We start from the raw sequence: 21,562 nt of genomic DNA on the forward strand, positions 1-21,562 counted from the left end.
ACCCTTAGTGAGTTCATGGCAGATGTAAACTACCCATTTTTAAAGAATTTACTCAGGCCTCCTGTGCTTCCAGTGACATCATCATGAGTGTGACAGAGTCCAAACGTCTCCCCTCTGTCCCCCACTGCAAGCCCCTTCCCTTGCATTGGTCTGCCAATGGTGGCAGTAGTGGTGGTCTTGCAGGAGGCCTCCCCCCCTTTCCTTTCACTGGAACAACAACTTCCCAACAACAACCAGGATCCCGGGAAATGCCGGGGAGCATAGGATGATAGTTATTTCCTTTGCTGCCCACATTTAATTAGGAGGCAGAAGGAACTCCACATCCCATGCTCCCTTGGAGGAGATGACCCTCAGGTCCATGATTTCCAGTTAAGGATGAGGCTCACAGCAGGCTTCTCCTGTCTCTGGCAAGCTCTCCTTGCCACTGGATATTCCTCTCCTCCTTCTTAATGTTAAGATGTTTTTTCTTTGTTTTGTCGTGCTTTGTTTCCTTGGGAAGGGAGGGGACTGGCAGGAATGGTGTGTGGGGGGGGTTGTAGTCCATTTCCAAGCCCAATTCAAAGTGCTGGTGTTGACCTTAAAAGCCCCGAACTAGGGATGTATGGATTTAGTTAAACCCATTCTGTCTGTGTTTTGCAGGTTGTCAGGTTTCTTTTATTCCATCATCCGCTCATTGACAGAAATGGATTCTTTTAGGGATGTACAAGAATTTTGTTCCACTTGCACATTTTTGCAATTCCCTCCCAAAGTAAAAAAAAAACTGTTCCAGAAGTCCACAAAGTCTGCACAACTCAGAAAAAAACTGGTCTGCTGTAGGATCTTCAGGTCAGATTCATTGAAATCCGAACTCATCTGAATCCATTGTGGATTTCTCCGACATCCCTACCCTAAATGGCTTGAGACCAGAATATCTGAAACTATGTCCCCTCCTGTATGCATCTGCTCAGACCCTTAGATCATCTTCGGAGGGCCTCCTCTGGGTTCTGTTGCTGAAAGAAATTAGGCAGGTGGCTGCAAGAGAGAGGGCCTTCTCGGTGGTGGCTCCCCATTTATGGAATGCCCTTTCTAAGAAAGCTCACTTGGTGCCTACCTTGTTATCTTTTTGGTGCCAGGTGAAGAACTTTCTTTTCTACCAGGTATTTTAGAGACTTGCTTTTTAAAAGAGTCTGTTCTTATATATCATGTGCTGTTAGTTATTGTATTTTATTCTTTTAAACATTTGTAATCTCCCCTGGGAACCTTTGCTTTTGGATGGATTAAAAACAATCAATCAGTTAAAAAAAATGGAGCTGGACACAAATTTATAGGGTCTGTGCCTGACTCATAATGTGGGCAAGCCTCTCCAAACTGGGTAAGTTCCTATCTTGAAATCCCTCAATGCTGAATTTGCGCCCCCCCCATCGCTAGCAATGACTGCACAATTGTTCAATAAATGGGTTGCACCTAAAGCCTGTAGGGAATATCTTACTGACCTGTAGGATGCCTGCACGGAGCTCTAGCAGGAGATAGTCCTTCTGCCCTGCAGCCAGGAAAAGGAGTCCACTATGCTGGCTGGTGTAGAACTGCATGTGAAGCTTGATGGTGCTGTAAGTGCTCACCAAGGGCATCTCCACGTAGCCATCTCCAAAGAATGACACTGAAAGAAAGGAGATGTTCAGACATCTATGCATAAGCTCACCAACATCTTCCAAGAAAGCAGAAACAAGGAATTATGAACTTGGTGCAGGTTGAGCTGATTAGCAAGGGAAAGGAGAACCCCAAAGAATGGTCTGAAAGCACATCGAGAGGTTTTATGCTGAAGCTAAGTAGGTCTGAACCTGTACGTTGCCTTGACAGAAGACATTGTAGGCAGCATACAAGGGTTGCTGGAGGACTGAAAGGGGTATAAGTGTAAATAATTAGCAATCCTACTTAGATCTGGAACACTCAACAGTGGCCACAAGACTGGAAAAGGTCAGTTTACATTCCAATTCCAAAGAAGGGCAACGCCAAAGAGTGTTCAAACTACCGCACAACTGCGCTCATTTCACATGCCAGCAAGGTGATGCTCAAAATCCTACAAGCTAGGCTTCAGCAGTATGCGAACCGAGAACTACCGGAAGTACAAGCTGGGTTTCGAAGAGGCAGAGGAACTAGAGATCAAATCGCCAACATTCGCTGCATCATGGAGAAAGCAAGAGAATTCCAGAAAAATGGCGCTTTCTGCTTCATTGACTACGCTAAAGCCTTTGATTGTGTGGATCACAACAAACTGTGGCAAATTCTTAAAGTGATGGGAGTACCAGACCACCTTACCTGTCTCCTGAGAAACCTGTACGAGGGTCAAGAAGCAACAGTCAGAACCAGACATGGAACAACCGATTGGTTCAAAATTGGGAAAGGAGTACGACAAGGCTGCATATTGTCACCCTGCTTATTTAACTTATATGCAGAGTACATCATGAGAAATGCCGGGTTGGATGAATCAGAGGTCGGAATTAAGATTGCTGGGAGAATTATCAACAATCTCCGATATGCAGACGATACCACCCTAATGGCAGAAAGCGAAGAGGATCTCAAGAGCCTCTTGTTGAGGGTGAAAGAGGAGAGTGCAAAAGCTGGTTTGAAACTCAACATTAAAAAAACTAAGATCATGGCATCTGGCCCCATCACTTCCTGGCATATAGAAGGGGAAGAAATGGAAGCAGTGACAGATTTCATTTTCTTGGGCTCCAAGATCACCACAGACGGTGACTGTAGCCATGAAATTAAAAGACACTTGCTCCTTGGGAGGAAAGCTATGGCAAACCTAGACAGCATAGTAAGGAGCAGAGACATCACCTTGCCGACAAAGGTCCGTCTAATCAAAGCTATGGTTTTCCCAGTAGCAATGTATGGCTGTGAGAGCTGGACTATAAGGAAGGCTGAGCGCCGAAGAATTGATGCTTTCGAACTGTGGTGCTGGAGAAGACTCTTACGAGTCCCCTGGACTGCAAGGAGGTCAAATCAGTCCATCCTAAAGGAAATCAACCCTGACTGCTCATTGGAAGGACAGATAGTGAAGCTGAAGCTCCAATATTTTGGCCACCTAATGCGAAGAGAAAACTCCCTGGAAAAGACCCTGATGCTGGGAAAGACTGAAGGCAAAAGGAGGAGGGGACGGCAGAGGATGAGATGGCTAGATAGCATCACCAATGCAATGAATATGAACTTGAGCACACTCCGGGAGAGAGCGCAGGACAGGAAGGCCTGGCGTGATATGGTCCATGGGGTCATGAAGAGTCGGACACGACTGAACGACTGAACAACAACAACAACAAAACTAGGGTTTAGATGGGAAAAGTCTTACAACTCCCAGCATTCCCCAGCCAGCATGGCTGGCTGGGGAATGCTGGGGGTTTTAAGACTTTCCCCCCCATCTAAACATGCATAAGATTGCACCTTTAATCATCTTCATCATCATCATCTTCATCATCACCTTGTCCATGACCTTTGGAGGTATGAGTTCTATGGATCATACCAGCATTGCTGTTAAAAGACTAGGGGGTTGACATGGAAACATCAAGAAAAAAGTTAAGGAAATACGAAGAATTTCTCCCATGGGAAATTTTCCAATTGGAAAACAGTAGGGGATGAACACAACAATAAAACAAACAAAACATCGAACTGCTGAGCGTTACTCAAAATGCAACTTCAGATGTTGGTGTTCGGAGGACAAAATTGGAAAAGGTGTTAGATACTGAATATTTGAGATGATTCATTTTGGCTGAAGTGGAAGCATCATGGAAGGACTAGCCGGCTTGCATTTGCTGTAATGTGTCGCGACAACACTGAGAATATGTGAAACATCTCCCCTGAAAGTTCACATGCATTTTAATGCACATTTCTCCTAATATATGAATTTTTGAATGCAATTTTGCTTAACAGATACATTTTTTTGCAAGCAGTTTTCCCCGACATAATGCATTTTTGTGCATTATTTTCAGTAATAGCCGCATGCTTGTGTGCACTTTCTCCCCTACATATATGCATTTTTGTATGCATGTTTTGATTAGAGAACTACATGGCAAAATTTGAAGAAGTGTGAATTTCGAATTATCGTTGCGTTTCAGTCCAAAACTGCTCAGTTGATTCAAAACTGTGCAATTAGGTAAGTTGGCATTAAAATTCACATCGGACAATTTTCTCCCCATCCCTACAGCCAATGAAAAACAGGGTCAGTGGACTTCATGTGATCTTTTTCTGTCTTCACGTGTAATTATTTTTAAACCTCATCCATTCATGAGAGCAGTGTAGTAAAAGCATCTGATCAATTCACTTTTCCTTGGTCAACTGAAACATAGTTAACATGTTGGCAGCACAATCCTATGCATGTTTACTTAGACGGAATTCCCACTATGTTCAGTGGGGTTTATTTTCACTGTGTACAGAATTTCAGCCTTAGATATTATCGGATCCCTCCTCCCTCTGTGCTTTGCAGCTTAAGAATAAATAAAGCAGCAGTGAAAAATTAAGACAACCCCAGCCTTTGCAATGCCAATCACAAACACTAGATGGAGTGGTTAACTCTATATAACCCCATGGAAGACCATTTTTGACAACCACTTGTCCCATCTCCAGGAGCAGTTTAGCTGATGATGAAACACATTTATTAACTGACTAAATTTACGTATTGCAAAACCAGGGCTTGCTTAATTGATGCCAGAGCTCGGACTCCCAAGATGTAAAAAGCAAGAATAGATACAAAAACTCCAAGGAGGAGTGCATTTCACAGCTGCGTAACCCAGGGAAACTCCAAGGAGGAGTGCATTTCACAGCTGCGTAACCCAGGTAGGCCACAGACAATAAGGATGAGGGCAGAGCTGGGGCAACTTGTTCAGCTCAAGGTTCACATTATCCTATTTTCAAGTTGTCTGGGTCCACATTCCAGGGAAGAGGGTGGCCAGAGGCAAAAGTAGGGAGATCTAAATGTGGGTCTTAGCTTTGTACGGTAAGTGATGGAAAGAAACAAAAAAGACATTTTTATCTAGACTTTCTGCTTCCCTAACTCATGCAAGGCTCTCTCCATCAGAGCAGGATGGTGTAAATATTAATAACCTGGAGAGGAGCAGGAGAGAGGGCATGGCCTGGGGAGAAAGAGTGTGGCCTGGGGAGAAGGGGTGTGGCCTGGGAAGAGGGGGCATGGCCTGAGGAGAAGGGGTGTGACCTGGGGAGAGGGGGCGTGGATGGGGGTTAGGCTGGAGGTCCAGACTGAGAGGCCTAGAGGTCTGCATCTTGCCCGTTAGCCAGAGGTTCCCCACCCCTGGATTAGGGGATAGAGCTTCTAAATTACAGGCAGAACTGTCCAGTCAGATTTAAGCCCAAGCACTTCTTATCCTCCCCGCCCCACCAATTAAGCAGTAACAGAGCCTTACTAACTTCAGCTGTGTAAAGCCTCAGTTAAGGTGCTACAAATGGCTATTGAACTGTAGCCAGGAGCTCTACAAGAGGAACCAAAGAAGCTGCTTTAGGCCCTACCAGACTATTGGTCCATTTCGCCTAGGATGGGCTACTCTGATGGGCAGCAGCTGTCTTGGGTCTCAGGCAGAGAGCGTCTTCCTCATGACCTTCTACCTGATGCCTTTAGCAGGACATGGCAGGGACTGAACCCGGGGCCTGCTGCATACAACACATATGCTCAGTGGTGCAGTGGTCAAATATGAAGTGCAGAAGCTCATCATAACAGCCCCCATAGCCACGCCCCCAAAGGAGAGTCCAGAAATGCAAGCAGCTGGGCTGATGGAGCTGAGCTGGAACCCCTCAAGGAAAAGGAACGAAGAAATCACTTCTTGATTCTTTTCTTCATTCTCTGACTTCCTCTACGCTAATCTTTCATGAATAACAGGGAAACTTGAAAGCCTCGTTATCACTCCATTCACTTTCCAGAGGGTCCCTCAAGTGCCTTAGGAGGAGGAGCAGTAGATGCCACTGTCAACATGCTCATTGGCTCTCTTTGCCTGTCCAGCAAATGAATGGTAGCAATGATGAGGAAGAGGAGCAAGAGCGGGTGGTGACATGGGCAGTAACAGCCTCACTCAGGGAGAGGAGGGGACCCTTTGAGAGTATCTTTCCTAAGGGCCCTCAGAAACCTGGAGCCAGCATGATGATGATGTTGATGATGATGACAACAACAACAATGATGGTAATAGTAGTAATAAAATCAAATGTGTGTTTGCTTCGTTGTCATGCCTTCCCTCCTGGAAATTGTTTATCATTTTGGCACCACAGCCTGATGCTTTCTCCAAAGTATAAGTGGCAGTTGCTGTCAGGGAAGGGGAGAAAGAAAGACATTCCAAATAGCCTTTCTGTTCCATCTCTTTATGACGCATCAAACAGCTTAATGGAACTGGGTCAGAAAGATGAGGAAAACACTGCAGGGAGAGCAGTCCATCTGCAGGTGCGGGTGTGTTAGCAGTGTCGGCATTCTGGCAGGATTCCAGGATTAGTGAGTGAGAATGACCCATTTAAAGAATCCTGCTCATACTAGAACAGAGGAAGAATATATCATCTCTATTCTCCTACATTAGGGAAGTTGGAGGAATCTGCAGCAGATTCAAGTGAGTTCGGATTCTATGAATCCAAGCTGTGGATTCCACAGTGGACCGGCTTTTTCTGAGTTGTGCAGATTCCTCATACTTGAAAACAATGTTTTAAAAACTCTGGGTGGGGGGATTTGTGCAAATTTGCACCTGTGCAAATGTGCAGTAGTGCTAATGTGCACTTTTGCGAGCGGAATGAAATTCTCATACATCCCTAAAACAATTCCAATTCCATGAATGAGCAGACGACAGAATGAAGGATGCCTGATACTCCATGAAACACAGAAGGATTTAACATGATCTGCACATCCCCCCCCCCCATATCAGCTTGATCCTAGCATAGGGAAACAAATCAGATAATAGGTCAAATTTTCAACAGATGCAAATCAGTGCTCCTTCACAGATGTCAGAGGTGATATGCAGCGAAGCTGGTGGGTCTCTGCCTAGCCCACTGCATGTTTCCCTCCTGTGCTGTCAGAGAAAATGCTGAAGGGATCCCCACATTCAACTGGTTGTGCTGGAAGTCGGGATGGGTGAGAATTTTGTTTCGGTTTGGTTTTGATAAATATCTACCAAAATTTGCAAACTTTTTCATATTTGGGATGAAAATATATTGATTTAAAAAAAATGTTTATAGGAGAAAGTGAAACTGACTGATTTGGCCATCCAGGCCCAGGACCTTGATGCTTTGCTTTTACAAGTCTGGGTTTGAATCCCTGTATATTCAGCCATGTTTGTGGTGCTGAATTGAGGTTGCCCCCTCTTTTCTCTGACAGGTTTCTCATCTTTAACAGCTACGTGGCAGGCAGGTACAACATGGCCCTCTCCATGCTGGGAATGGCTGTACTTACTGAATTTGGCTGGTGCAGATGAGTGAGAATGTCACTTTGGTTCATTTCTGATAAGAATTTACCAAAATTCGCAAAGTTTATATTCAGGAGAGAAAGGAGATTTAGGAAATTCAAATGCGGGAGAAAGTGAACCTGAAAGATTTGTCCATTCCTAGCAGGAAGCGCTATGAGAAAAGGTTGAAGGAAGTGGCTGTGTTTCATCTGGGGAAAAGAAGATTGAAGGGAGACATGATAACATTCTTCAAAGAAGGGGGCTTAGCAGCTGGTGCTTCTCCATGGAAGTCTGATTTTGGAAAGGGCTAAAAAGGAACAAGCCAGGAGAGGGTGTGGATTCAAAGGCCTCTTGTTCCACAGACACTCTGCCCCTGATCTCCCACCCCCGGGGAATGTAGCAAAAATGATGCCAACCCTGGGTTTGGATTTAATTCCATCCCATTGAGAGCAATGGGAGAGAAAAGATTTTTTTTAAAACAAAAAACAGTTTTTTAAACAAATACTAAATGGCCAAACAAGGGGAAAGAGGTGTCCACCCCCATTTTATATCCTGCCAATGCAAGGTGGCAGGAAATAGGTAAAAGTGATGCATCTGCCTATGTTCCTCCCTCTTCTTCCTCCATCGAATTGCTCTATCGAGGTCCCCATAGTATGAGTGCCAAGTTTCAGTTGTCTAAGTTTCAACGTCTTGGCCCTTTGGCGCAGACAGACACCCTCTTTTATTATTATAGATTAAAATATGGAATGAAAAGATTCTAGTCTAACTAATCTGTCAATAGTATGTGCATCTCCACCTTGACAACATCCAGTTGCAGTTGTCTTGCCCAGGATCGGAGCGCCCTGTATTTTATTCAGCCAATCTCATGAAGAAGGATTAAAAAAGAATAGATGTGCTGCTCTGCATCTCTGCCGACCTCCCAAATCAAATCCGAACTGAGGCAAAAGCAAGACATCTGATATTGTCAGCCGCCTACAAAGACAGCATAGAAGTTGTTATTCCAAGCAAGCAGAGAGCTAACAAAATGAAGAGCGGGCTGTTGAAAATTCCCCTGTAAGTATTACATCTTTGAAACAAGCCATTTGCTGGAAAGGTCAGAGATGACGCTGTCATCTCGCCTGGACCTGGCAAAGTCGGGCTTCTTTCTTTTCAACTTTTCACATGCCCTTGTGGATCCAAAACACCCTTATTTTACTAAGCCCCACTCCTCTGTTCTTTCCAGAGGGGTGGGGGCTGCACTGTACACTTTGTCAAATGCAGCCTTTCTTCAGCGGCTGCTGTCTGGTGATCTTTCAAAGGATCCTTTGAATTCCCCAACCAGGATCAGGTAGCATGCCTGGAAGGCTTGTACCAAGTGTTATGAACAATGTTCTCTGCTAGTCAGTGCTGGTTTGGATTATGTGGAATCTTGTGTCAACAGCCCAAACAAGCCCAGAGTCTCAGAGCTGCTTCGGGCATGGCACAGTGAGCTACCAGGCCCAATTCAAGGTGTTAGTACTAATGTACAAAGCCCTAACTGGCTCAAGACCCAGGTACATGAAGGACCACCTTCCCCAATACCGACCATCTCAGGATTTTCGACCAGACGGGGAGTGCTTGTGGTACCCTTGAATAATGTGGCCTGTAGGTTTACTACACTTTGCAGGGCCTTTCGGTGGTGGCACCCCAGCTGTGCAACTCCCTTCTGATAGTGATTCAGCTGTTCCCCACACTGTTGTCTTTTTGGTGCCAGTTAAAGACCTATTTACTTGTGCAGGCTTTGGGGGTACAGGCAAAGGCTCTATTTGCTTTTTTGATTTGATTGATGGATTGTGTTGATTTTTTAAAATTATTATATATTTTTGATTTTTGAGTCATGATTATGTGCTGTATGGTGTTCTGTACAGGTTGTCAGCTGCCCTGTGGTTTGTGAAGAAGGGTGGGACATAAATAAAATAAAATGAATGGAAAGCATTTCAACAGGATGTAACCCATGTTGATCATAGAATCATAGAATAGTAGGGTTGGAAGGGGCCTACAAGGCCATCAAGTCCAACCCCTGATGGTGACAACACGCATACGGTGGATGGCACGTGAATGTATTTTGCTGCGTAATTCCTGCTCGAATGGAGATGGTTGCTTTTGTTTTGTTCTCGTTTGAAGTGTGTGGTTCTTGGTGTCTCCGTGGCACTTTTGTAAATGTGTTGCTGTGAGGACAGTGGTCAAAAAGTGGGATATCAATTTGCCAAGCAAAGGAAGGGCTGCACTCAGCTCCTGCTTGGCTTTGCGAAAGCAGCCACAGTTCCGCAATGCAACTCCCATCTGATAACAGAGGTTTGTCCAGGTTTGCTGTTCATTCCTTGCTGCTTGCCCGGAGCTTGGCATGTTGGTTCGCAAACCCACCCAGCCCTTTGTGCCACCGAGGGATTAGTTGCAAATGGCCATTCCTTTCATCTGCGAGGGACGTTAAAGGTCACCATCCATGCCATTCTTCTTGGGTATATAGACAGCTGTTGCCGTGTTAGTCTCAGAGAACCAACACATCCTAAAGAGGCAAGATTCGTGTCTCTGGGGGACAGGTTGCTCTTGCTATTCATTTTCCAGCTTTTGAAATGAAGATATCACATTGTAAAAGCACAGCCTGACTATTCATATAACATAAAAATAGAAGGAGAATGAAATATCCAGAGTATCACATTATTGTTGTTGTTATTCCTGTCTTTTCCCCCTCTTGCAAGGAACTCAAAGCAGCAGTCCTCCTCCTCTCCATTCTATCCTCACAACAACCCTGCGAGGTAAGTTAGGCTGAGAATCAGTGACAGGTCCAAAGCCACCCAGTGACCTTCATGGCTGAGGGGGGACTAGAACCTGGATCTCCCGAGTCCCAGTCTAACACTCTAACCACTACGCCACAATAGGCAAACAGCACGAGCACACACATTTAAATCAATGCTACACTTTACCTTCCAAAATCCAGGAATTGCCACCTATTTCTAAGCATTTCTGTTTCTGTTGGCCTTCCTTGGATTATTTCTGTGAGCTTTGACATTTTAGCTCTATTGCAGACTTGACTTAGCCATTCCTTTCTTCCTGGGAATCTTGTGGCATGCCTATATTTTGCTATGGTTAATAATGTGGAAACTAGGGGACAGTGTTAATCTTTCCTTGCCTGTCCTCTTAACTGTCTCAGCAATAAAACAGAGGGTTTGAAGGGGAAAGTATAAAAAAGTCATTTTTTTAAAATTTATAAGAGAGATTAAAAGAAAATTATTTTTCCTCTAATAAACCCTCATTATAGGGCCAAGTCCACCATCTAGGCCTAAAGTTGATAGATAATGTATTACATTTCCAACATTTATAGGATGGAGCGCTGTAAACTGTATTCATTTTATAAGGAACTATATGCCAGTTATATATTTTACATTGACTTCCCATCAGGTTTATACATATTGAGTATATAAAACTCTTAGCTGAAAAAATATTGTATACTGGTAGCCCTACTTGGAGATTTATTTATGTATTTATTTATAGTTCACCTTTTCTTGAAGGATCTCAAGGCACAGCTCATACTGCTTCTTCTCGCCCCCCCCTGATATTATTCTCACAGCAGCCCTGTGAGGTAGGTTAGGCTCAGAGATGGTGACTGGCCCAAGGACACCCAGAGAGCTTCATAGCTGAGTGAGGATTTGAACCTGGGTCTTCCCAGATCTAGTCTGACATTCTAACCACTACGCTGCACTGCCACAATTGAAGACAGACCCATGATCTCCACCCTTTCATAAAATAAAATAGGGACAGGCTTGTTTCTCATACCAAGGTTCACCATCCAAGATCCACTGCTGACAGTTGTACTCTGCCTACTGTATGCTATACTCATGTATACCGCAGAAGCCCATCCAGCACCATTTGAAAAGCCAAGGAGGTGTTTGCTCTTGAAGTTAAAGACATGCTAGAAAAACAAGTTGATGCACACTTTATTGCTGATAGCCAAAGGCTGCTGTAATCCAAAAATAAAAGAAACAGAACCCAATTGATTTGGAAATAGACAATTAAATATACTATAACAGTGACCTGGTTTGCACGATCATTTTGACCCACGGTAGCTTTAATAAACCATCGTGGTTTGTGACACATACCGGACACCCATGGGTCCCTGTTCCATAACCCAATATCCACTTGTAGGTTGTCATGTCATCAGAACAAGGGTGGGTTGTTGGCATGGTTAACAAACCACCCACAACCCTAAATGCATGGGTTTTTGATAGTTTGTTAACCACGCCAGTAACCCACCTTCGCTGGGTTCTGACGACAACCTACAAGCAGTGGTTGGGTTATGGAATGGGCACCCACCAGCACTTCGCATATGCCACAAACCATGATGGCATATTTAAGTCACTGTGGGTCAAAATAATTATGCAAATCCAGCCACTGATTTCAATTACTCAGAGGGTGGGCTAGGAAATAATCCTGCCTGAAACCCTGTACAGCTGCTGCCAGTCAGTGTTGAGAATACCAAGGCTCTGATTCGGTATAAGGCACTTTCCTATATTTCAGTCTTTACCAGGATTATAACAATAGCAACAACAACAGAATCCTAAAAAAATCTGGTAAACCACTAAGATGTTAATTGTCAAGTACGACACTCAAAGACAAATGACACCCCGTTTTTTAATTGTCCTGAAAGTTCCAGAAACCAGGCTTGAATTTGCTAGGCTGCCAAAGGAAATTTTGCAAGTGTTGTCAACGATTGGTTGCCTCTAAGAAGAATAAATATCTGCTGTTGGCAAGGGACTGCGAAATACTGGCAAGAAATCTAATCCACAGATGGTTCCATAAATGACAAATTAATAGAAAATGACTAACATTTTCTTTCAAAAACTTTGAAAAATGTAATTCTACTATTGGTTATTAATAATTCAAAATGAGCCTCACCGGCTGGTGAAATAGCAGGCTGTGCACTGCGATAGGTGAGACATTTGTTCAGTTTTCATTTCAAGGCAAACTTCTCAAATTCGCACTTCCCAAACTTAAACATAAACCAGAACACAGTTTGCTGTTGAAACCTGACCGTTTCCAAACTGTGCAACATAGTTTGCAGAATAATAATTAAAAACAGATACAAAAATGCATACATTTCAAAAATGCACACAAGAATGCTTTATTCAATGGGTGAAAAATGTGTACGTTTCTGAAAGTGTATACAATAATGTGTATATTTGGGGAAACTGTATACAAATCTTGGGGATTTAAAAAAAATGTGATAAAATGCATACACTTTTTTAAAAAAAAAATAAAAATAAAAATCCATGATCTAATGCAGCATTGGGACAGAATGAACTTAGCACTGAAAAAATGCAAACCAGAGCAAAATCAAACATGACACACTAACCCATCCCTAGCAGTGCAGACACGGTGTGGCACCTAAATATTCACTGATGGGTCTGGGTGTGCATTAAAGACAAAATGCACCTCTCCCACCCCAGCACTGAGATTTAATTCTTTCTTGGCTTTCTACAATCTGAGCATCTTTCCCTCTGAATACAGATGAGCTGCTCTAGATATCGTGAGAAATGGCCTTATACCAAGTCTGTGCTGACTGGCAGAGGCTCTCTGGGGTTTCATTCAGGGTCTTTCCCCAGCCGTACCTGGAGAAGGTAGGAATTCACCTGGGACCTTCTGCATGCAAAACCGGGGCTCTGCCACTGAACTATGGCCCTTCTTGAATACATATGTTGAGGGGAATGTTCCCCTAGTCTCTTCTGAGAGATTATAATGAAATTGTATGGACGTCTCTGGGGGCGTCTATGCTCATGCAGCCATTCCTGAAGAGGCCAGGTCTGCTTATATTCTTCCACCAAAGACATGTGGCTGTGGGCATTTTCATACACTAAAAGCACTTCTTGGTAATGTGAAATAAAAGCCTAAATGGCCTAGAATTTGCAGAGACTTAATTTCTTCCTGCACTCTGAGCACCTTTCCTTCTGAATACAGATCAGTTGTTCCATATCTCATAGGAAGCTGCCTTATACTGTGTCAGACCATTGGTCCATCCAGCTCAGTATTGTCAATTCTGACTGGCAGCAGTACTCTTGAGGTTCCAGAGAAGGGTCTCTCCCTCCCCTCCCCTCCCCTCCCCTCCCCTCCCCTCCCAGGCATGATGGATTGAACCTGGAAATTGTGCATGCCAAACATATGCTCTACCATTGAGCAATAGTCCACCAATAGCTATGAGCATGTATCAGAGTTCTCGGTGCATTGCCCCTCTCTGGGTGGGGCCTGAGTCACCACTGCTGTGTTCCTGAGCTAAAAATACCTGTTATTCCCAGCTCCAAGCATCCCTTTGGAAATTAAGTTCTCTCTGCTTTGTCAGAGCAAGAGAGAGGCGCTCACAGTGAATCCTCCGTCACACTTTCCAAGCTCCCAACCAGCAGAAATTGTACAAATAGCTGTGTCTTTCTTTTTTTAACCACCTTCTTGACTGCCTCCTCCTCTTTCTTGAGTTGTAATTGCTCTCAAGATGAGGCCAAGAACTTCAAGACTTTTTAAAAAACAGCCATGGCCACCACAGATTTAGCCATGCTATCATTTCCCCAAAGAAGGAATGTGGAAAAAGCGGAGGATGTGCTGGGCCCTAGATCCATGCTGGAGAAAGTTGCTTGCAACTGTGAAAGCAGGATGCACACCACGGACAGGACAGGGAACCATCAATGGGTCAAGTGAAGACTGAATGAGTCAGGAAGAGATCAGAGAATCACAGAATCATAGAATAGTATGGTTGGAAGGGGCCTAGAAGGCCATCAAGTCCAACCCCCTGCTCAATGCAGGAATCCAAGGCAGAGCATCCCTGACAGACGGCTGTCCAGCCTCGTCTTGAACACCTCCAGTGTGGGAGAGCCCACCACCTCCCTAGGTCATTGGTTCCATTGTCGTATTGCTCTAACAAGTCAGGAAGTTTTTCATGATGTTCAGCCGGAATCTGGCTTCCTGTCACTTGAGCCCATGATTCCATGTCCTGCACTCTGGGATGATCGAGAAGAGATCCTGGCCTTCCTCTCTGGGACAACCTTTCAAGTACTTGAAGAGCGCTATCCTATCTCCTATGAAGTCTCTCTTCATAGGGGTTTGAAGAGAGACTGAAAGAACTGGGCATGTTCAGCCTTGAGAAGTGAAGACTGAGGGGAGATATGATAGCACTCTTCAAGTACTTGAAAGGTTGTCCCAGAGAGGAAGGCCAGCATCTCTTCTCGATCATCCCAGAGTGCAGGACATGGAATAATGGGCTCAAGTGACAGGAAGCCAGATTCCGGCTGAACATCAGGGAAAACTTCCTGACTGTTAGAGCAATACGACAATGGAACCAATGACCTAGGGAGGTGGTGGGCTCTCCCACACTGGAGGCATTCAAGGCGAGGCTGGACAGCCATCTGTCAGGGATGCTCTGACTTGGATTCCTGCATTGAGCAGGGGGTTGGACGCGATGGCCTTGTAGGTGTCATGTTCCCTTATAGTAGCCTTCCCCAACCTGGTCTCTCCCAGATGTTTTGGACTACAATTCCCATCAGCCCCAGCATGGCCAATGCTAAAGGATCATAGGGGTTATAGTCCAAAACACAAGTCTGGGGAAGGTTGCTTTAGGGCATAGGTTTTACATCACAGACCTAAGAATAGATTGGTGCTCCAGCAGAATGGGCCATTGGGCAGGACACCTTCATTGGGACCCCTCCCTCAGTGAGTCTACCTTCTCGCTGCCATTGTCAACACCTCCTCCTCTTCCTTCTGTTTCTCATCATGGCTACCACTTGCTTGCTTGACAGGCAGAGTGCCAGTGGGCAAGTGGGCAGCGGCATCTGCTTCTCCTTCTCACCACCACTGTTGTCTGGACCAGACTGAGAGGCAAATGAACAAACAGGTTGCAAGGGTGAAGAGGAGAACAACTCCAGGGGGCTCTTGTCAGTGGGCCCCTGCTGGGTGTGGGCCCTTAGCAGGTGCCTAACCATGCCTACCCCTCATCTGAAAACTGTCATTTGGGTGGTGGGATAATGATGAAGCTAAGTGGTGTCAAGTCTGGGCTGTGGGAAGCAGTATGAGGTGTGCTAGGAGCCATGGGACAAGCCAGCAGTCAGGACTAAAGGGCGAACAAGCAGGCAGGACTGAGGAGCAACCCAGAAATCAGGACTGAAGCATGTCCAAGGATACAGGAACACCTCATTGCTCAGGAAGATCTGGTTGCTCAAGCACAGCTCAGCTGGGACAGGAAGCCCTATTATGCGCTTTCCTGTCCAACAGGCCAGTCTGGGTGGGCAGAGTCAGAACTGTGCGCAGTTCTGGCCATGGCACCTCAGAAAGGAGAGTGTAGAGCTGGAAAAGGTGCAGAAAAGGGCATTCCAAATGATCAAGGGGCTGGAGCAGCTCCCTACGAAGGCAGGGTTAAAACGTCTGGGACTGTTTGACTTAGGAAAAAGGTGAGTAAGGGGGAGGGAGGAGGGACATGTATAGAGGTGCACAAACTTATTCACGGTGTGGAGAACGTGGAGGCAGAGACATTTTTCTCCCTCTCTCATAATACTAGGAAGGACTTCTTCATACAGTGTATAGTCTAACTATGGAATTTGCCACCACAGGTTGTAGCGATGGCTGCCAGAGTGGACAGATTTAAAAGATGAGGCAAATGCATGGAGGAGGAGAAGGCTATCAATGGCTACTAGCTATGATGGCTCTCTTTTGCCTCCAGTATTAGAGGCAGAATGCCTTTGCACACCAATTGCTGGGCAACATGAGTGAGACAGTGCTGTTGCACTCCTGTCCTGCTTGTGGGCTTCTGACAGGCAGATGGGCAGCCAATGTGTGAACAGAATGCTGGGCTAGATAGGCCTTTGGTCTGATCCAGCAGGGCTCTTCTTATGTCACTCATCTCTTCCTTTTCAGCCGGCAGCTCCCAAGTTCTAAGTGATGCCCACACTACGCAGGGGATTCCTCCTCTCCTCCAAACACAAGGCCTTTTATGTGCATGTTCTTCTGCCTAGCCAATGCCAGACCTGGCTGCAATTGAGACAGCGGATTGGATGATGATTTGATGAGAACACACAAGCCAAGCATTTTCCTGCTGCTGTCCCCCACAAGATGAGTCACTCCTCAAGATGGTTAAGGCCCCAGAGTCCTCAAATAACTCCCTAACTTGCAGTTTGCCAGCTGAGAAAGCCATGTTCTTGCAAAGAAAGGACTCGACGAGCTCCCAAAAGTCAACAGGTAGCTTGGTTCAAGTTTAGGAACCTACAAAGGGAGTTTAATGTTTGAGTGGGACACTCCCAAACCAAGAAACTCCTATGATCAGTAGCCTCTGGAGAAGAGTTATAGCTCAGTGGCAGAATCCATGTTCTCCATGAATAACAACACCCCAGGCTTGATCTCTGGCATCTCCATTTAAAAAAAAGGATCAGGTTGCAAGTGATGTGAAACACCTTTGCCTGAGACACTGGAGAGTCACTTTCAGTCGGACCAGATGGGGCTGTAGTCCAGATGGCCATGCTGACTGGAGATGATGGGAGTTGTAGTCCAACTAGGGATGTTAGAGAATTCCGCCACTGACTCCAGTGAGGCCGGATTCTAAAGAATCCTCGGAATCCATGTTGGAATGGACCACCCACCTCCGCCACCCCGCGAAGTTGCCCAGGAACGGATCCTACCTGCCACTGGCCGGTCTGGTCCATCCACTGCTGTCCTGAGGAAGAAAATGGCATCCAGCTTAGCAGACGCCATTTACGTCCCTTCTCTTTGCCATGATAGGCTATGTAAATATTTACGTAGCCTATCACGGCAAAGAGCAGGGATGCAAATGGTGTAGTGGATGCCATTTGGGTCCCTGTTCTTTGCCGTAATAGGCTACGTAAATCTTTATGTAGCCTATCACAGCAAAGAGGAGGGAGAGGGACGCAAATGGTGTCCGCTATGCCAGATGTCATTTGTGTCCCAGTGGCCGGAAGTCCGCCAGCGGCCGGAGCCGGCTGGCAGCTCTGCGGACTCGCCGCAGAGTGGAGCCGGCTGGCAAGGATTCGGGGGGGGGGGAGGGACGGATCACCTCCCCCCCCGTGGACCCCCCGCAGACTCCAGGTAAGGGGGTTTCACACATCCCTAAGTCCAACACATCTGGTGGGCTGGACTAGACAATACTGGGCTAGAAGAACTAATTGTCTGACTTGGTATACGGCAGTTTCCTATGTTCTTTGCTACCACAAGACAGAATTATGGCCACCAGTTTGGAGGGGGTTTAAAAGGGATTCAGACAAATCCCTGGAGGAAAAGGCTATCAGTGACTACTAGTCCTGATGGCTATATGTGACATCCACTATCAAAGGCTGCAGCCCTCTGTACCCCAGTTGCTTGGGAACATGGGCAGGAGGGTGCTGATGTACTCTTGTCCTGCTTATGGGTTTCCCTTGGGCAGCTGGTTGGCCACTGTGTGAAGAGAATGCTGGACTAGATGGACCCTTGGTCTGATCCAGCAGGGCTCTTCTTATGTTCTGAAATGATGTAAAAATATTTTTATTCCAATTCTGTTCTCCTTAAAAAAGAAGAAGATAATAAATAAATAATTATTTTGTTGTAGTTATTGGCTTCAAACTGTAATGCCATGAAACCAATGATGATCCAAAAAGTTATATGAAACCACCCTTTTCTCCACCATTACCTCCTTCATTCTCAAAAGAGAGCTCCAATGTATTTTAAGGACGTAAATGAGTAAAAAAAATACCAGAACAACAACAACAACAACAACAACAGGAAAATGTGGGAGGAAGAAAGCAAGAATAGTAAAGGAGACCAAGAAAATATTAGAATAGCAGCACCCTGGCATAATCAGGAACTACTTTGTCCTGTTTCCTCTTCCCCAACAAATTCCAAATTTTGGAAGATGGTTCCAATTTGTATCTCACTTCTGTCATTTGAAGATCACCACAAAAGAGATAGCAGTAAAACATCTGACTCCATCAACCAGGAAAACAGTTCTTTAAATCTCTTAAGAGAGCTTGTGTTGGACTAGGAGCTGGGAGATCCGGGTTCTAGTCCCCACTCGGCCATGGAAGCTCACTGGGTGATTTTGGGCCAGTCACACACTCTCAGCCCAACCCACCTCACAGGGTTGTTGTTGTGAGGATAAAATGGAGAGGAGGAGGATAATGTAAGCCGCCTTGGGTTCCTTGCAAGAGGAAAAAAGGTGGGGTATAAATGCAATAATAAATAAATAAATAAGAGAGCTTCAGCTATTAGGCGATATAGAAAAGTAATAAACACATACATATACATATACATATACATATACACACACACACACACACACACACACACATATATATATATATATATATATATATAAATCTACCTAACTAAAATCAATCACTCCTGCTAATAGCAAACTCAGGTGGTGAGTACAGATGAGAAATTGAGCCAAAAGGTGCAGACCATCTTCTTTGAAGAGCAATGAGAGCAACATTTCTCCTTATGATTATAATAGCTTTAGCCCTGGCCCAGTGTTGATAGCTTGAAAACTCTACAAGGTCAGCTGCATCTCCTGTTAATTCCTACCCTAATGCTTAATTGCCTCTTCCCCCAGCTCCTTATGAGACCAAGCCATGGAATAGTGAAATTGGCTAGACCTTGTCATAAGTATCTAATGGCTTAGTCAATTTCATTCATCAGTGAATAAAGAAAAAGGGAGGGGATTTTGAATGGCAAGGGCATTTCTGAGAGGCAAAATAGCTTTGCGCTCCTGATACGTGGATTAAAAAGTCATCATTTCACATTTACAATAAAAACATAAAAATGTAAGAAATGGTTCCATAATTGTCTCTGGAAGGGAGAGATCTACTTGGGAGATCACATCCTATCATAAATGATGGATCCTGTGAGCTGCCATAAGGCCCATGTGTCTCATTCTTCAGCTCTGACTGGAAGGCACCGATGTCACTGCAACTGGGGCAGAGTGACTTTTAGTCCTGACAGTCAAAGAACAAATAGTATTTGATAAGCGTGATGTTCTATTTCCTCTGAATTTTCTGGGTTCTCTTAGAACTCTTTGAATCCTGATTCTTCCCCCCCCCCCCATTTCTGGGTATCTCTTGTGAGTCAGGGTGCTTCCAGAAGAGGCTTTTACTGTGGTTTTGCACTGCCTCATTCACAGAATTTTATAGAAAGTCCAGGTGGTATCTTCCATTTGTAGTCTCCCATGTTTTCTCAGTGCTTCTTCCATCTTTTCTCTTAACAGAAAAAAGGGAAACAAAGATGGAATAGCTGCACAATGCCTTTTCAGTGTTAGCACCCCTCCGCTCTCTTCCCTTCTTCTTTCTCCCTTCTTCATCTTTCCCTCTCTTAGTATCCTTCTCTTCCTCTATGTTTGCCAGGCTGAGGTCATCCATTTGTTTCATTCATTTATTATATTTCTGTACAGTCCAATAGCTAAAGCTCTCTGGGTGGTTTGCAGAGATTAAAAACCTTAAAAATACATTATAAAAACCATTTACATACAAAGATATAAACTAACAGTACAGACAGAGACACATATGTATATCTAAAACACCGTTAAACCATCAGCAATAAGACAAATCCAGAACCTTTTAAAAACCTGATCATATGCTGCTAAATGCCTGAGAGAAGAGGAAGGCACCAAAAAGACAATGGTGTTGGCACCAGCGAGGCCTCATCAGGGAGATAATTTCATAATTGGGGGGGCCATCACCAAGAAGCCCCTCTCCCTTGCTGCCACTTTCTGAGCCTTCCTCAGAGAAGGCACCTGGAGGAGGGCCATGCAATCATAGAATAGTAGGGTTGGAAGGGGCCTACAAGACCATTGTGTCCAACCCCCGCTCAATGCAGGAATCCAAGTCAGAGCATCCCTGACAGATGGCTGTCCAGCCTCATCTTGAATGCCTCCGGTGTGGGAGAGCCCACCACCTCCCTATGTAACTGGTTCCATTGTTGTATTGCTCTAACAGTCAGAAAGTTTCTCCTGATGTTCAGCCGGAATCTGGCTTCCTGTAACTTGAGCCCATTATTCCGTGTCTTGCTGCATTCTGGGATGACCGAGAAGAGATCCAGGCCCTCCTCTCTGTGACAACCTTTCAAGTACTTGAAGAGCGCTATCATATCTCCCCTCAGTCTTCTCTTCTGAAGGCTAAACAGGCCTAGTTCTTTCAGTCTCTCCTCACAGGGCTTGTCTGCATCCTTCTTAAAGTGTGGTGCCCAGAACTGGACACAGTACTACGTATGAGGCCTAACCAGTGCTGAGTAGAGGGGGACTAGTACTTCCTGGGATTTGGAAGCTATGCTTCTATTAATGCAGCTCAAAATAGCATTTGCCTTTTTTGCAGCCATATCACATTGTTGGCTCATATTCAGCTTGCGATCTACAACAATTCCAAGATCCTTCTCGCTTGTAGTGTTGTTGAGCCACATATCCCTCATCTTGTAACTGTGCATTTGGTCTCTTTTTCCTAGGTGCAGAACTTGGCATTTATCCCTGTTAAATGTCATTCTGTTGTTTTCTGCCCAGCGCTCCAGTCTATCAAGATCACTTTGAATTCTGTTTCTGTCTTCCAGGGTATTTGCTATCCCACCCAATTTTGTGTCATCTGCAAATCTGATCAGTATTCCCTGCACCTCCTCCTCCAAGTCATTAATAAAAATGTTGAAGAGCATTTTTTATCTGTACATCATGATCATAGACGATGACCGTGGTGTACGGATCAGTTCATGCCAGGAGAGATGTTCCATCAGGTACTGTGGTCCTGAGCTGTGTAAGGCTTTATAGGTCAAAACCAGCACCTTGAAATGGGCTTGGAAACATACAGGCATCCAATGCAAGCAGGCCAGAATCAATGTTAAATGTTCGGACCTTCTTGTCACTGTTTACTATCTGGCTGTTGCATGTTGCATGAGCTGCAGCTTCTGAGCCATCTTCCAAGGCAGCCCCACAGGGACTACATTGCAGTAATCTAACTTGGAGGTTACCAGAGCATAGACAACCGAAGCCAGTCCCTGTCCAAATAGGGGCGTAGCTCAGCCACTACCCAAAGCTGGTAAAGGCATTCTGTGCCACTGAGGCTACCTGAGCCTCAAGTGTAGAAATGGCTCCAGGAGAACCCCCAAGCTATGAGCCTGCTCCTTCAAGGGGGAGTGAAACCATATCCAGAACA

At 45.1% G+C, this 21,562-nt stretch overlaps 1 protein-coding gene across 1 annotated transcript in view; it reads right to left on the reverse strand.

Moving 5' to 3' along the window:
- CSPG4 (chondroitin sulfate proteoglycan 4) overlaps positions 1-21,562 on the reverse strand; it is a 133,607-nt gene that overhangs the window by 37,569 nt on the left and 74,476 nt on the right. The window contains exon 2 of the mRNA XM_084816775.1: positions 1,473-1,636. Coding sequence (XP_084672901.1) covers positions 1,473-1,636 — 164 coding nt within the window. The remainder of the gene's footprint in view (positions 1-1,472; positions 1,637-21,562) is intronic.

The sequence above is a fragment of the Heloderma suspectum genome, chromosome 11, assembly GCF_057233095.1.
Source record: "Heloderma suspectum isolate Gila_16-S chromosome 11, 16-S_ref, whole genome shotgun sequence".
In the NCBI taxonomy this organism is placed as follows: Eukaryota; Metazoa; Chordata; class Lepidosauria; order Squamata; family Helodermatidae; genus Heloderma; species Heloderma suspectum.